The sequence below is a fragment of the Typopeltis vanoorti genome, chromosome 3 (genome assembly GCF_054136105.1).
Source record: "Typopeltis vanoorti isolate ZY-2024b chromosome 3, IOZ_Tvanoo_1.0, whole genome shotgun sequence".
NCBI classification, from domain to species: Eukaryota; Metazoa; Arthropoda; class Arachnida; order Uropygi; family Thelyphonidae; genus Typopeltis; species Typopeltis vanoorti.
Window position 1 is genome coordinate 68,739,005 of NC_143551.1, and position 18,339 is coordinate 68,757,343.

General features: G+C 34.7%; 1 protein-coding gene and 1 long non-coding RNA gene across 3 annotated transcripts in view; one reads left to right on the forward strand and one right to left on the reverse strand.

Moving 5' to 3' along the window:
* The window catches only part of LOC150108241 (putative adhesion G protein-coupled receptor E4P), a 32,302-nt gene extending 22,148 nt beyond the window's left edge, over window positions 1-10,154 (forward strand). The window contains exons 10-13 of the mRNA XM_090415695.1: window positions 5,933-5,999; window positions 8,506-8,658; window positions 9,635-9,803; window positions 9,941-10,154. Coding sequence (XP_090271821.1) covers window positions 5,933-5,999; window positions 8,506-8,658; window positions 9,635-9,803; window positions 9,941-10,000 — 449 coding nt within the window. The 3' untranslated portion in view covers window positions 10,001-10,154. The remainder of the gene's footprint in view (window positions 1-5,932; window positions 6,000-8,505; window positions 8,659-9,634; window positions 9,804-9,940) is intronic.
* Window positions 10,155-10,162: 8 nt separating this feature from the next.
* On the reverse strand, window positions 10,163-18,122 carry LOC150108242 (uncharacterized). 2 transcript variants are annotated; one of them, XR_016550650.1, is made up of 4 exons: window positions 17,939-18,122; window positions 16,348-16,478; window positions 11,116-11,260; window positions 10,163-10,640 (listed from the first exon to the last, which is right to left on the reverse strand). It is a non-coding gene; the product is annotated as an uncharacterized LOC150108242 (long non-coding RNA). The 2 variants fall into 2 exon arrangements; XR_016550649.1 differs by lacking the exon at window positions 16,348-16,478.
* Between the last annotated feature and the right edge of the window lie 217 nt (window positions 18,123-18,339).

The window sequence follows — 18,339 nt, forward strand, 5'->3', positions numbered from 1 at the left end:
TCGAAATGAATCCGTTTCTGATTTATTGCTCTTAAACATAAATGAATAATTTATGTTTATGAATAATTAATATCGCAGTTTTCATGCCAAATAACATTTGCAGTTTATTCTGTTAAGATATAATAATAACCACATCGTAATTTTTATTTAAATGTTAGTCTGTTTATTTAGCTCTGTATTCGAAAATTAACCCTCGGGGCCTCGCAGTGGTAAAAATTGCAGGGTCTCTCGGTATATCTGAGAGATACATTCATTACTAGTATGTTCTAAAATTCAATAAAACATAAAGGAAAAAACACTGCAAATATAATACATGATGGTACAAATTAAGTGAATATTTGATCCAACATTATTTCTTAGCCAAATATAGAAACTACAAACTACAATAGTTTCGTGCCGAATATATATAACTCACAAAAGTTTCGGCGGATGCAAGCATAAGCAACCTTATGGGCAACTCGTAGTGAAGGTGGAGTAAGCTCCAGATCACTTTTCTTAGTATTTTCCATAATGCAAAGCAGATCTCTTAAAGGACATGTATGATAAATAAGCCTTTGGGTCTTTATTTCAGTAATACATGATGGTTTATTTATTTTCAGTTACAATCTAGAAATTATTAAACAAAGAATACAAAAAAAAAAACTAAACCATATTATACTGACATCAGAGATCACGGTATCTCTCAGATATCACAAACCTTTACATAACGTGTTAAATCAAACTGACAGCAAAAAACAGTGTGGAATATCACTCGTAACATATGAATGCACGGCTACTCATGACCTCCAAGCTATACACTGAATTGTGTAAGAATATTTATATTAAACATTTTTCATGTATCTGTCAGATCAGCTGCGAGCCCCCGAGGGTTAATACCTGAATAATGCATGGGAGTGCTGAACTATATGTGGAAGATCCTTCTCCAAAGGGAACTGTAAACATGACTACGAAACTTATGGGAGCAAGTCCCATATTGATTCCATATGGGACACGAGACATATCATCCCACAAGTCCTGTATTTAGATGAACTATAGGGAAAATATATGCATCATCTTCAATAACAAACTGATTATCGTTATTTTATTTTATTTATTTATGTCATTTCAAAAACATATTACTCTATTCAAACTCGGAAAATATAATCATACTCATTGCTGCCCAGACAATTAATATATCCCACTGTTTAAAATTCAAATTATAGTATCTTTGGGACAGACTGGGGTGAACAAGATCGGGAGGGGGGCTGGCTAGTGATATCAGGTGAACTGTAGCCAAAAAGATTAGACGTGGAGAATGTCAGTCGACACAGTGCATTTAAGAGCAACAAACAAAATGAATATTTGGTTGCTGCACTAGGCAAGAGAATGATGCGGATGGTATGCATTGGCAAATAAGATCGATTAGTGGAGGGTGAATGATTATTACGAGGACTTCGAAATAATTACCTGAAGCAGCGCAACTTGTAATGGTAGGTACTATGGTTTGCGAATGCTGGATTTTGTAATGCATCAGAGGATTTCTCTGTAACCAAGGTAACCGCATTGCCACCAATTGTTGAAAGTGATCACATAGTCTAGACGTGGTAGGTAGCTAACGTATGGACTTTTTAGTTAAGAAAGGGCCAGTGGCGGCCGGTGAAAATTTTAAGTGGGGGGGGGGGTGCTGCATATACAATAAATAAATAATAAATAAAAAATTTCTAATCAGTAACGAATTTATTAATAAATAAATTTACATATTAAAAATTGCTTTATTAAAAATATTTCATCCTCACCACGAACAAACACCAATAATAAAAGTTCCGTATCAATAGCAATGACAAGTGCAAATGAATATCGGCGTTAGATTGCAGTGCATTTGTTTCGTGAAACGATAATTGAAAAAATATAATTCTTTTCATATTTTCAACAGTGACACTCGTCATAATTCAGCCTTGTAACAAAATAAAATACGATTTACAAAAAAAAAAATAGTTCACCACGAACACGCGCCAATAATAAACGTTTCATATCGCACAGAAATAACGAGCGCAGGTATAAGATACACTGCCGAAGCGGCAGTGTATCTAATGACGTAACGTGCAACGACAAGGCAAGCGAATATCGGCGTTAGATCGCAGTGCATTTGTTTCGTGTAACGATAATTGAAAAAATATAATTCTTTTCATATTTTCAACAGTGACACTCGTCATAATTCAGCCTTGTATCTATAATAAACAAATAATTATATGTTATTTTAACAAAATAAAATAAGATTTACAAAAAAATAGTTCACCACGAAACGCGGCAATAATAAACGTTTCATATCTCACAGAAATAAGGCGCGAAAGCATACTAAAAATACACTTCCGTTCGAGTAGTTACAGTTGGGAATGACGTAACGTGCAATGACAAGGGCAAACGAATATCGGCGTTAGATCGCAGTGCATTTGTTTCGTAATCTAAAGCGTTAATCGAACAATTCCAATTATTAACTATTCAATGAATGTCAAAACATAAGCTGTAACCTTCAACATGTTGTATTGCATTTATATAATGTAAGCGTTGTTATTATTTATAAACACAAACAAAATTTAAAATTTTCATTTTTTCCTTGGGGGAGGGGGAATACAGTGTCGCAGTGCTTATGTACGGGCCGCCACTGGAAAGGGCACATGTTGAATTACTTTAAACACGTTACAAAAACACGTTATTCGTGAGGAAAGTTAAATAGAAAAGTAGTGTTGAAACAGAGGTAGATGAAGTACAGGTATGAGCGATATCACAGAGAACACAGATAGAGAATTAGATGGGAAATTTGATTACATATTACAAGATTGTGCTAGGAAGCTGACAGTGCACTTGAGGAGATTGTTCAATTTATATCTTTGCTATGGTATTATAGCTTAGCTTTGCTTGGTAGGCGCCCAAAGGAGTGGAAAGAGAAGTAAGAATAGTTCCTTGGGTACTGCTCCTGAGGTACTGATCTGAGATCTATTAAGGTATTAGAGAGGTGGGTTAAGAGAAAATTGAGAAGTGGGTGTATAGGACAGTGTATCGTGACAACATAGTTTTAACGGGTAACCCATGCCTCAGTAGTTTACTCACTTTTTCTAATAAAACACCAGCTCAGTTGGATAAGGGTAATGCTATACGATTTAAGTGAACATCAAAGAGTAGTTTATGGAGGAAGAGTCCAGGAGGTGTATCACTAGTGGTATACACAAAGGCTCTCTATACTGGGATCACTGCTATTTTTGTACAACTGAATATTTCCTATCAGATCATTTTCTATATCACTGATGTTAATAAATGTAGAGATCTTGTTTACATATTACAAGAATGTGTAATATGTAAACAAGGTTTACATATTACACATTATGTAAACCTCGTTAATTACCTCGTTAATAGGGTAATTAACGAGGGTGGTCTGAAAAGTTCGGCCTAATAATGAAAAAACGAATCTATAATTTCAAAATTATTTTTATTTTTCAACATAATCTCCCTTAAGACTAATACATTCATTTCAGCGATGCTCGGGCGCCATTATCCCGTCCCTGTAGTGGTTCTCAGTAAGATCTGCAAAATATCCCTCTACAACTGAGATCACCTCTTGATTCGAAGATAAACGCTGACCTGCGAGGAACAGTTTAAGTTTTGGGAAGATATAGAAGTAAGAGGGAGCCAAATTTGGGGAATAGAGTGGATGTTCCAACAGTTCATAGTGCAGATCCCTTAATTTTCCCATTGCCAAAACACCTTCGTGAGCAGATGCATTATTCTGATGAAAGATGATTTTTTTTCTTCTGCAAACCGGGTCTTTTCTCACGAATTTTTTCGGCTGGTCTGGTTAGAAGATCGGAATAATATTCCCCGGTTATTGCTTTACCCTTTTCAAGATAATTAATAAACAAAATGCCTTTAGCATTGCAAAACATCGATGCCATGACCTTTCTTGCTGATGGAACCGACTTTTTCTTCTTTGACGCTGTTGCCTTTGTTGATTTTCCTGCGAGTGCGTTTTTGATCGATACGTACGACTTTAAAGCATGCAGAATTTTTTTTTACAAATTTCTGCTATTTACAAATTTTGGTTAGTTGTTTGAACTGGAATAACGATCTTTTCCTTGGAATAAAGTACTCGTTTCTACTTTTTTCTTCTTTCAATTCAGTGAATAAGTTCCTGGCCTTATTCATAATTAATGCTTGTGCTAGTTTAAGAGATACTGCGTTGATTCATGTTATGTACGAATAACAGAAGCAGTTTTTCCATTAGCACTCTCAAGCGAAATATACTGTATCATAATGAGATGCTAACATGAACATTCACAGGAATTTTTGATTTTCTCGAAATTCTTCATTATGGTTAGAAGATCGGAATAATATTTCCCGGTTATTATTTTATCCTTTTCAAGATAATTAATAAACAAAATGCCTTTAGCTTCTCAAAATACCGATGCCATGACCTTTCCTGCTGATGGAACTGACTTTGTCTTCTTTGGCGCTGAACAATCGGCTTTTGTCCACTGTGGTGACTGCTGTTTGGATTCTGGTGTGTAATGTGAATCCAAGTCTCATCCATAGTAATAAATCCACTCACAAAATTAGTTTTATTCTTGGTAAAACGCTCCAAGCAGTGTTCAGAGATTTTCATGCGAGTGCGATTTTTATCTGATGTGAGTAAGCGCAGCACCCATCTTGTGCAAAGCTTTTTCATTTGCAATTCTTCATGCAAAATATATCCTACACGTTCCTTTGAAATGCCTATAGTCTCAGAAATTTCATGCATTTTGACTCGCCGGTCATCCAATACCATATCGTGCACGTGATCAATCATTTCTGGTCCTGTTACACTTTTTGGACGTCCTTCACGTGGATCATCTTCAAGGCTGGTACGGCCACGTTTAAACTCGTCAGCCCATTTCTTAATTGTTGAAAACGAAGGAGAACAGTGCCCATAAATTTTTATGAACTTCGAATGAATTTCTTTTGCCGTTAAACCTTCTTTTACAAAGAATCTTATAACTGCACAATACTCAATTTTATCCATTTCAAGGGATACAGACAACACTTTTGCTTCAGCCAGCTGTATAAAACAAACTACGTGATAGAATGACTTGCAACTTCACATGGATGCTTATGATAGAGGTACCAACGTAGAAAAAAGAAATCTTGTCGATAGTTTTGCCATCTATGGTCGAGGCCGAGAACGTTTCAGACCACCATCGTAAATAGACTGATAAGATGGGCAAGAGAGAGAGAGAGAGAGAGAGAGAGAGAGAGAAAATGTCTATCCATTTAATGTGGCAAAGTGTGAAGTAATGTATTTTGGATGAAAAGATTACCAGCTGTGTTTAGTATATTGATGCAAGTGGACTTCAGAAAGTTGATGAGAATAGGGATTTGGGAATGCTGTTGGACTGTGAGTTACAGGCACCTAAAATATCTCATAGAATTACCTGGTTATTGAAGAATAGGTTGGCGAGCGCAAGGTGGCGAGTGGTCATTATGATGACAAGACTATGAATTCTCCTTATGAGAATTCAGGATTTGTGGTTACAGAAATTAGTTGATAGACGGAAAGGGGAGGATATGATAGAGACATATGTTACTCAAAAGGTTTATAGGACTGAGAGAGGGGAAACTTTATAGTACTTGACCAGTTTGAGGAGAACTAACGGATCATTCTTGAAACGCGAGTAAGATCAAAGTTAATTAACAAGTGCGTGAGGATTAGGGTTTTTACTTGAAAAGTGGCGAATGACTGGAATGGGTTGCCAGAGTCGACTGTGATTGATTTGTCGGTGAATAAGTTGTAAGCGAAGTACGAAAAGGCATTGTGCGAATGATGATTAGTAAAATATTAGTATCTTCCCCTCTTCCATGGGATGCTCATATAATAACAGCAATAATTTATATGGTTCAAACAATTTATTATTATTTATCTTTTCAGGTATTCCAGCAGTGATACTTGTTATTAGCTTGTGCTTCTACATGGACGATTATGGTGCGCCCTACCAGTAAGAATATTTGCTTTTCTTTCCTATTTTATTTTATTTTCTTCTTGTTTTTTTAGTTAGTGAAGGTTGGTCGTTCTGTCTCTTAATTGTCCACTCTAGAGAATTTTCTTTTAAGACAAGATCAAAAAAATTGCCAGCAAGTTTTTATCATATTGGTATATACTTTTCGAATGGGCTTAAGAAGCATTTCTTTGTAATATGGCAGTGTTTTTTCTAATAAAATAACATACCAGTAAATAATCATGGTTTCATATTAGTTTACTCAAGTTTAAAAGGGCGTGTTATACAGATGAACATTTAACTTTTTTAAATAAAGTTAAAAGTCAGCCATGGGCAATTCGAGCGAGGCCCAAGAGCCACGTGGCCTAGCTAAAACGTTTGTAAAGAGAAATTCTGTTATTTTCATATTTTAATCATAACAATTAGCAGAAAAGAGTATTTATGTATATGTTCCTTAATAATATGTCGTTATGGTAGAACATTTTGTTTTAATTTTTAAAAAAATTATATATCCTTATACTCATCATATTTAGCACTGTCGTTTCCCATACGAGTTCATCTCGACGTACTCACAAGCACTGTCGTGTTCGTGTTGTGAATATATGTTTTGTTTATTTCTGCGAATACATACATACATACATACACTGGTGTATCGTATGTATGTAGCTACATTTTTACGTGTATACGAAAATATTTTCAGGACCACAGCCAAATGTGGACATACATTTATTGCTACCGCACTAATAAATGATATTACACAAAAATTGTTTTATAAATTTCGTACAAATTAAATTGCAATACGTGGCAAAAGTTACAAATTTCCGAAGGACGTAGTTAAGGAATTAATGTACAGTGCTTACAGAAAACAATGCGGAGACACATTTCAGAATGGAATACTAAAACCCAGAACTGCGATGCAGCTCTCACAACGTCGTACCATACTTGGCACCAAGTGATTTGTTTTCTGGAGGGGAATTTCGAGCATCAATGCGTCTCCCAGACATGTTCTTAGGGGGGGGGGTTGAGATCTGGGAGTGTGCTATTCACTCGATTCTGTTATTATTCTTGGTCTCCAGAAGTAAAATGAATTCTTCGCGTACAGCACCATGGAACAATCGAACACGTTGAAGGACTTCGTTGCAATATCGTTAACCAGTTGTAGTTCCTTTTTTCAGCCCTTGCAGCTCGGTGTGTCCATTAAGCACAATGCTGTCCCACATCATGACCGCGGCACCCCCGTATCTGTCTCTTTCAAGAACATTCTTGCGATGGTAAGCAGTACCATTTTCAGGCCAGATCAAGTGTCATCTAGAATCGGAGCAAAGACTCTCATCTGAGTACATTAGCCCATTTGGTGTCTTGTCTGATGAGCTGTGGTTAGCGGGATGCAGACTACAGGCCTTCGGGCGTATAGGCGTCTTGGCACAGTTTGTCGAAATATCCGCATACCTGTGATGAATGGAGCTGACCTGCAAGCTGACCTGCTGTGGTGCATAGATTACGTTTTGCTGTTATAACCCAAAACCCGTCTTCATACTCCCTGGTAGAGTGAGAACGCCTCCTCAGCAAAAGTCTGGAACACATTCCATTGGTTGATTTGAAATGCTGCCCAGAACCTCGATACAAGGCTATGTGAGATTCCAAACTCTCTGGCTATATCTAATTCTGCGGCCTTCTTCAAGTTTCCAATAATTTTTACCCTTGTGAAATCATCTAGATGTTGTCTTTGAGACATCACAGGACAGCCAAGTATGCAACTTTATTCCTTCACGAAAAAAACTTCCTTTAAATATGATTCGCTTAGCGCAGAATTTCGGCTTTTATCCTTTGAGTGCTACCTTTTCGACAATTTGATTGTGTACCTGCTTTCTACTCGAAATCATCAGTTATACAAATTGCACAAGCTGATTGCAATTTGCGATTGTAATCTTCAGAAATAATGTTCGTCCTTTGGGTTTGGACACCAGTGTATTTACTTGCCTTTTAAAAGATTTGTTATAACCTAACATGTCAAACTAGGGGGATATTCTATAAAAGCTTACAGAATTGCTTGCTAGGTTTGCACACACGTGTGCCACGAGATTTTAGGAAAAATAAAATTATGTGATACACGGATACCTTTGAGCATAAAATCTGTTCAGTGGATCAGAAAAGTCAATTTAAATTACATGTTAAAGATAATTATATTCTTGTTCATCCATATTTTATGGTGCAGTAAACAAACAATGAAAGTTTGCACGTGAAAGTGCACTTATTCAAGTGCTTCATTTATTCGTATAATATACAGTCACGTGATAATTCATGTACTTCTTAAGTCACCAAAATCCTGTGTATGTGTGTGGAGAGAGAAAGACAGATTAGTATATTTTGTCTATACATTGCATGCGTACTCAGGCTGATTTGTTTGCATGCTGAAGTTCTTTGTCCTTTAACCTTAAGTAGCTTAAACTTGATATTTTATTAATTCAATAAATATCTCCTTACTAACTAACTGGTGATATTTCAGCTGTTGGTTACAGATGGATAAGCCACTCGTGTACCTGGAACTGGGACCTGTAATTGGCATCTGCATAATTGATTTTGTGCTACTAGAGGCTGCTGGAGCTGCTAACTACAAACCTTTAAAATCCGTCGACCACAAGCAACTACTTAGTTCAAAGTAGGTGAAGACATCTTCTTTTTTTGCTCCCTTTTACACTCTGTTTGAATATAACGTACATGCAGCGCAATACATGATTGTAAATACAGTACTTTCTCATCCTGCACCCACGAAACAAACAAAATACGAGTACTCAATTTTACTAGACATCTCTTCATTTGAGGCAATATTTGCTTCCGAAGGCCAAACATTTACACCAGTTCTGCTAACTTGCTTTCAGAATACACTACATCAAAAAAGTGCATTTTGGTACCCAATGTAGCATTGGATGATTGCATTTACGTTTAGAAAATTGTATATATATAATTTGTTGTTATTGCTTACTGGAACTTGGGCGCCCAAAGGTGAGGGGGTCCCTCTTCCCGAAGACCAGGCATGCTCTCTCTCACAATTATTTTGAAGCAATAAATACGAGAGTCAATTCAAAAGTTCTGCACACTGTATTTTTTTATGAAAACATTTATTTAACCAAAAACATTTAAGAGATCTTCGATATAATCTCCATTGCCTTATTAATGCAATTCATTGTTTGGATAAATCTTGCATTTCTTTCAGCAATTTTTTTTAAAATATTTTTTATTGATGTGTTTGGGTCACTTCAGCAGAACTCTTGTTAATGGTAGTGAAGCCTTCCATAGGTCCTTCAACCTAGGAAACAGATCAAATTGGAGGATTTATGTCGGGACATATATGTGGGTGGGTGGATGTGTGTGTGTGGGGGGGGGGGGGGGAGAATGGGAAGTACGTCCCATCCATACTTTTCCATAAGACCGGGTATTTTACGTGAAACTTCTTGTCTTCATTGTCATGCAAAATGTGTGACAGTGTAAGAAAACAAATTGCAAACGAACAATAACAGTGACCGCGCATGCGCTGTGCGTGTTTTGAACTAAGGCTAGTAATATTAAGCGTAAAGTAACTGGAATTTTACAAATATTGTATATTGAGCATGATCCATTTTTTTTCTCTTCTGTAGAATACACCAACGATCTAATCTTATCATAATGCCTCTTGTATTTTCCGCCTGGATCGTAGGGATGTTGTCTGAATACGAACAAAATCTTGGACTTTTCAGTGTTTCTTCTATACTGAATGCCATTCTTGGAGTGGCCGTATTTTTCTTCCATACACTCGGTAATCAGGAGGTAAAACTTTTTTTTTCCCCTCAAGCGCGGATTTAGATGATCTTTTAATATGTTTTTAAATACAATAATTCCTAATTTACAATGTTTTGATTGTCTATATTTTTCTTATATTGATCGCTTACACTTCTTTATTCCAGGTCCGTGAAAAAGTGAAAAAAATTTTCAACTGTTGCTGCTCAGTTGGAAACACGAATTGAAGTCCAAAATTACATCCACGTGGCTTTCCAAAATCGTGTTACGTTTGCCTTTTTATTATTTATATACAAATCATTGTTCTGGTGTGTTATGTGTGACATGCACGAGTTCAAATCAGAGTGAAATATTATATATTTATTTTCAAATAAATTCCTATTTCAACGTTGTACTTTTTCACAGAATACAAAACACACACTTTTTTTTTTTTTACATTTTTTTGTTCATTTTTTGGTGCAGAAATTAATAATTACATTAAACTGCTAGAGCTTTACCTTGAAAATATTATTTAGAAATAAAGCTTGCATAGAAAATTGGTGCTTTACTGCCTAGCATATGCATAACCTGGACAGTTCGTGCATCAGTATTCACAAATAAATATTAATATTTCTTCTATGGATATCTCTTTTTAGAAACATCTTACTCCCTCTCCTTCTCCTTCTTTTTAAATGCCTATTACGAAGACAGAAAGAAATTTGGTCAGGTAAGCCCATGAGGAATATCTTGATGATAATAAGGTGTACCAGATGACATCTCACTATCACTACCTGTAACATACAGTTTGGAAGATGGGGACATGAGGATTTCGGAAGATGATCCTGGTACGAAAGGAAAAGGGATGTGTTCAGAAGCGGTAAGATCATCCTGAAAAAAAAAAAAAAAAATTACAAATATTACAAATTTTTCTTCTTTCTTACTGTTATAAGCCTGAAGAAGCCAGACAGCCCCATCGGCGAAACTTGTTGGTATTAGATGTTTAGAAATCATGGTCAATTAAAAATCAATACATATTTCATTTTGATTATAGACTATTCATACTTTCTGAATATCGAAATAGGAGAATATTACTGAAAAGCATTTTGGATCACAAGCAGTTTGGAATAGGGGATATTTCTAAATATCACCCCTGTTGTTTTTTCTAAACATTTACAGATGAACAAACAACAGAAATACCCGCAAAATTAGGTGAAAGAGTCTCCATACTATAACAAAAATCAACAAAAGCACTTCCACTACTACTACAATAAAAGAATTGCTTTTTGTTAAACAGATCTGAATTCAGCAGTGTGGAATTCATACACGATTCTTTACATAGCATTAATTTGCAATTACAACTTACATGTTTCATCCACCTGTAGAAACTTGATGCATTCAGATAAGGACGAGGCATTCCTTGATTCATATAGGGTTGGAACATTTGAGGCGATGGCTCCGCAGGATTCTCTAGAAGAGTTTGTAACTGGGCTATGTACTTAATTGCCAGTCTGTAATAAGATTTAAGAAACTGTTTAGTTGTGGTATGAAAACGTTGCACATCTAAAACTAATTTTCAAAATAATTATATTCATTAGAAGCTGGTTATGTCAATAATATTAGGTCCGATTCCTCTTTTCATCTCTATTATTTATCGCAGACAAATGCCGGTGACCAATCCACTAAGCTACGAAGGCGTTAAATACACTGATAAGTTAAAACATTTTGACGGATAACTATGTAAATCTAGTTGGCCGGAACAGGCCAGTAGTGGCTGTATTGCAACTACAACGTTTTTCTTCTCATTAATTTTTTTCTGTCTACACAACAGGTAAACTGATCAGTTATATTGTTAAATACGTGTATTGTATTCCAATGTCAGTTTGCCTGTTGTATATACAGAAAAAAACTTAATGAGAAGAAAAATGTTGTAGCAGTAGTTGTTGTAGTTGCATAATGTCTACCTGGAACCATAACAGACCATTAGGGAAAATATTGTAAAATAGGATGACACTGATTTTGAGAAAAACCTACACGAAAACACAATCAATAGTTAAAGCAATAACATTACATAATGACTATATAATAGCATCATATTTGAGAAAATAATAAAAAGGTGGGTGATGAAAAAATTCTCGTGAAGTGATAATCATTCATTATAACGACTGAAGTCTGCGCCTTTTTTAACTATGTACTATAAATATGATTTTGTTTTGTTTAAGTTACTTAAACTGGTCTATTGGAAACCAAAATCCGATGAATTTTATATCAGTGACTTTCAATTTTTAATGAAAGACAACGTATACTATTATATTAATTAAAAAACTTTAATCAATATAATTTCGGAAATATTATTTCGGTAATGTTACATTACCATCTTCAGGGAACATGAAAATAACACGTGCATGCAGGCACTAACACTGAACAAATATGGCTGAAGACAACAACTGAAGTCGGTCCTAGAGTCCTAAAAGGTGCCACCTAGTGGACTAAATTTTGTAGTAGTCTTGGCTATTGGGTTGATGTTCTAAGAAAGTAAACTTCCCATATTGGGGGCAGTCTCATTCGTTCAAATTTGTTGAGGTTTGGGGAGTTTTTTTAGAGCTGAGGCTGATTCCGGGAACAATCTCTCATATTTATACTTTCTGCGGTGTAGTAAAGTTGCTTTTCTTCCAGTGTATTTTGTGGGGTGTCCAAAGCATGCTCAGTAAGTCCTGGTGGCTGTATTGGAGGAAACGGATATAGTCTTTATGGTCAGATATCCTGATATTATCTGTCCTGCCTGTTTAATTCTAGAAGGACAGATTGCAACTACGAAGGATCTAGTATACTCCAGATAGGTCTAGGAGAAGTGGCTGGTCCTTGGGGAAGCGGATAAGAGATGCCAATTTTCTGTATGGCTTATAACAAGTTGTCACGTCATATTTTTTAGGATTTCTGTTAGCTTTTCAGAAGTACCGACTTTGGACACCCCACAAAATACACTGGAAGAAAGCCGCCTTACTACACTGCAGCCAGTATGAATATGAGAGATTATTCCTGGAATCAGCCGCAGCTCTAAAAAAAACTCCCCAAACCTCAACATTGGATGCATGAGACTGCCCTAAATATGAGAAGCTTGTATTCTTAGAAAATCAGCCCAACAGCCAAGACTACTACCCAATTTAGCCCACTAGGTGAGCTAAATTGGGTAGTAGTCTTGGCTGAAGTCGGTCCAAGAGTCCTAAAAGGACTCTTGGACCGACTTCAACAACTTCAACAACTTCTTAGACCGACTTCAACAACTAAAGTCGGTCCAAGAGTCCTTTTAGGACTCTTGGACCGACTTCAGTTGTGGTGTTCAGCCATATTTGTTCAGTGTTAGTGCAGGCACTAACACTGAACTTTCATATTCCCTGAAGATGGTAATGTAACATTACCGAAATATAGGAAGTATTAATTAAAGTTTTTTAATTAATATAATAGTATACGTTGTCTTTCCCTAAAAATTGACAGTTATGTATCATCAATGTATAAGTTCATCTACAAGAATTTTATATCGTTCGGTGTGAGACCACCACCACTACCATTCTGTGAATAGTAGAATAGAACTGAAGTGACTAGAAAAATATCCGTGATTGGTTAAAGAATTAGGGTTGTCAGATCATAATATATAACCATTAGACCATTCACAGTAACATCTATTTTTTAAAAAAGTTTTGTTAAAATCCACATCATGTTAGCAAGCAACCTTCAAGACATAGTTTACTCTTGAAGGTTGCTAGATTCGTGTGGGTTTCAGGCTGTAGATTAAACTTTTCGATTGCTGCTTTCTACATTCTGTTAATATTAATTTAATTTCATGATCCGAGGAAGTTGGCCAAAGAAGTAAGCAGAGCTGAATACAAATACTGTGAGAACGAATTCATTATCCACTTCATTTTGTCTTATGAATATTTTTAGCAAAAAATTCGCTGAAAATACGATCTACGGACATTCCAAAAAATAAATAAATAGAGTTGTTAGTTTCCTTTATTCTCATCGTTCTTTCTCTCTCTAATGATTGACCTACGAACATTACCATAGACTGTCTTTTATAGCTGAGATTAGGATACACAAACAAAAACAGGAAGGGGGGATGAAACAGTGAAACGTATAAAATGAGAGGTACCATCATAAATTAATATTTTTAAATAATAAATCATGAATTTTCTGTTAACTAATTTCAAAATTTTGTTGTAAAAAATCGTACAACTTAATAGAGAGAAATTACACATACAAATATAAGCAAACTAAAAGCATCATTGATAGTTGAGTTGTTTGGAATTATGATCAGAGCAACTAAGGCTATGAAGCCAGTAAATTATATTAATTTACTGGCGAAATGCCTAAAATCGGGATGAAAAAAAAAAAAACCGAGTTTCCAAAGGAGGAAACCCTACTGCTTTGTTAAAAGTGTAAATGTATTCAAAATTGTGGAATAATATCTAAGTTTGGTTTTTCAATACAAAACATGTGCCAATAAATTCAGCCTATCGCCAATGGCTATGCTTGACAAAAACTATGACTTCTTTCTAAATCTTCACTGAAGCCTGCAAAATAGCTAAATCTGAACTTCGAAAGAACTAAATGCAGAAAAATGACCCAAATGGCAATTTGCCTTCTGGACCCTTGCGAAGGTGCAACTTTTGCCCATCTCTGACTAGAGAATGAGAGAGAGAGAGAGAGATTTTTCTTGGATAAGTCGTATTAACTTGTATAAAATATTTGGTTATCCTGCCGAATGGAACAACATTGATCATCTGAGATCACTCTAAGTTCTTGTTTTACAAAGCTAAGCTAAGCTAGCTGGCTTTGTTATATTATAGGAAAAACGGTTTTAACAAATCTCTAGTTCCAATTTCTCACATTTCTGCAGTCCTAGCAAATTCAGAAACTCGTCGATCTGTGTCAAACTCCTATAGTTTACTATATATTTCACAAATCCAGATTCTTGCAAATATTAGGATCCGGACAGGCCACGTATTGATCCATTATTAGCACAACAGAATGATTCAAATGGCCATTCTATAATATAGTAACCACATTTTTCTTGGCGATTTCGGGAATGTGGACACCATTTTTAAACGATGCATTGTTAACAAACATTTAATTTGTGCATATCTAATAAACAGACGGATCACTTAACTGGTGTATTAATTAAAATATGGTGGAATATTTTTCCAAGGAATGTATCTTCTATATGCTATGATTTGGTGCCAGTTTTTAACTGAATGTCCCACTTTATAAGCAAATGTGAGTTTTAATTGCTACACAGCTTGCAATGGCAAACATAATCCGGAAATGAAATAAAATATCGCAATAGAAATAGCCCGGGAAATGAGTCTTGTTTCGGGGACTGTCATCAGGGACGAATAGTCTCTTTAACAAATAGATAATAAAGCCAAGTCAATGTCGATGATGTTAAAAGTTTTTGTGTAAAAATACGAAGCAAACATCTTTATAATGCTAAAGGCTTCAGACTTATATGTTTGAAAAGTTACGCTTACTACAATCTAAATTTAATCAGCATTTTATGGAGACAAGAAATTTAAAATTTTGAAGCGCCAGACATTCGTAGCTCTTGTTCTTTGTCTGAGCATTGCATGTGACGATTGTTTTCTTTGTTCTGTGAGCAGTCTGGAAAAATAAACTGCAGTCAAGTTTTGTTTTTTATTTTTAAGTTTAGAAAATCTGCAGGTTAAAAAAATTTGGATTATTTGTTTGTTTATCTAAACGTCTAGAAGTTTTTTGTAATAAATACAAGGTCGTCGAACTATCCATTTACAACTGCACCGTAACCTAGGAGGCGCTTCTTGTACTTCCGATGTGTCTAGCATGAATCAATGGCTGAATTTTCGTCTGCCACCTGTTCATTGCTCAATACAATCCTACAGCTGGTAATACTTTTTTTTTTATGTTTTCAAAAACAAATACAAATACAAAAACAAATACAAATTTCAAGTCTGATGTTTTCACACTGCATATATCGAAAAAATATAATCTCTTGCTTGTCAGAAAAAATACCTGATTAATATAATGGTTAATAGCTTTCTACCGACTAAGATTTTTTTTCAAAAATTCCATACTAAGCGCACACGACATTACAAGCTATCACGAACATCATGCAAGCTGTAAATGCCATTTGAATGACGGTTGATAGAGTTGCGCCACTCTGTTAGCGTTTTTTTTTTTTTTCGTTTTAGAAAGAAATCAACCGTATTAAAAAAGGGCTAAAATGGATTTAAATATTTATTTATTTAAAAACAAATACTGTAGATATTTCTTATAATAGTATGCAATAAGGGACATTCGGCTCCTTCTCATTTAAAGAATGATTACTTTTGACAAGTGTGTTCAAATTAAATTCCTTCAAATGCCACATAATTACTGTGACGTAAAGAAGATACGGATCCAGCGTATAACTTAACTTTAGAAGAGCCGATGGTAAGCTTGGAGCCTGATCCAGAGAGGGTTCTTTCAAATTTTTAAATTATAGGGATCACCAAGTATCTAAAATTTAAATATTCAAAGAATAAAGCTTTCAATAATTTGATTTTGAAGTCAATCATTAACTTACTTATATAAATAGCTTCCAGCCTAACATCTTTGCAGCCAGTATAGTATTATAAACAGTTGTGTTTGTGTCGATTAACTAATGCTGTTTCAGTAGAGTAATAACAGTTCAGGGATGTGTTGACTATTTGTCACCTGGAAAATTTAAATTTTTTTCATGTTCTCTTTCTAGTGGAATAATTTTTATGAGAAATTTCTATTCACTATTTCTTCTAAAAAATAATGTTCTCTCTCTCGCTCTGGCTCTCACGCACACACACACACACGCACACACTCACGCACGCGCACACACACACACACACTAGGGAAGTTTGTGTGTGCGTGGTGTGTGTGTGTGTGTGTGTGCGCGCGCAATATCTTGTTTGTGTATTTTAAAAGCTTGCATCTGACCTTCAGGACTTTAAATGAAAGAGCTAAAAATGACTACTGTGTGTAAATTGGCATGTGCTGTGATAGAGAAAAACAACAGAAAGTAAATTACACAATATTACACTCTAAAAAATACATATACTTTAAATAAAAAATGATTTCAAATTTAAAATTTATTTTCACTTAAAAAACTCAAGATTTATTCATAAGTCGTTTTAATTTTATTAAGTTAATTGAATTATACAATTTCAATTAAAAATAAAGTTAGTTGGAAAAAAATTAAAATAAAGAAACATAATGGACCCTCTTTTAACTGATTTTGTTAAGAGAATGGAAAAATGTTTCAGAATATATTATTAAAGTAAAGCAATGAATGAAAAGAAATGACAATGAATAGTTGTCGGTTGCACAATTCTAACATAAAATTCAATGTAATATTTACATCGAACTAATAAGCTCTTGTATGGGAAATAACCTTGTAAGTTTACCTTCCTAATCTTTTATATCCTAAAATTATAGTAAGTACTTTTATATTTAATTAAAATAAGAAATTATGCTAATTAATCAAATTCCTATATTTAAAAATGTATTATCACTCGTTAGTACTAATATCCTTCATTTTCACAATCTTAATACTGGCACCTATATATATATATATATATATATATATATATATATATATATATATATATATATATATATATATATATATATATATATATATATATATATATTACTAAGAAGATTCACCACTAGTTTCTAATGTCGCAAATCTCAGAGATACCGACTATTCCACTCACGAAACGTTATAATCCTATAGTACAGTTATTATCACGAGTGGGTTAGATAATCTTGTGATTCAGCTCTAGAGACAAAACCTAGGACTTTTCCATTTGATAACTCCAGTAAGCAAGGTATCGAAGAAGATAATTAGTTCATTATCGCTCTCCATTGAATCTCGCTGTGGCATGGATGTTGGAAGCTTTATTTAGTAGTCACTTAGGTCGCCAAATAAATACATGAAAATATACACTTGTTATGAGTAGAAACGTCGTCTCATCTTAGTTGTTTCGAAAACAGCTTTAGCACTGAACTGAATTCAAGCATTTAGTAAACATATCTAAATTGCCATCAATTCAGAGTTGCAATAAATATATTTAATTAAATGTGTTCAAATGACCTCTCTAGTGTTTCAATAAAAGTTTAGCATTTAAGTTGAGACCTACCTCAATCATAAAGCTGTGATAAATTCCTTAAATGAACGAAAGGTTATAATAAATGTGTATTCATTTATATTTCGATTTGCCTGTAACATTTTCACTGTCATTAAGTACTACGGTTCAAATGACTTCTCTAGTGTTACAATAAGCAGAAACTCGTATCTGAACATCACGTGTTTCTCTTCAAAGATGACCAGCAGACGAAAGTATTTTTCGTCTTTATCGAGTTTATTAATCTATATACGAATACATGTGGTGCCATCTGTGGCGTGTTTATCAGCTTGATCTGCTGTTACATGACCGTTGCTAAATACATGCATGGATGAGCATCCGTTAGCATTAATTGTTATTATTGAGAGCAAATGAAAACAGATACACCTGTGATATTATTTCTTCGTTATGTTTCG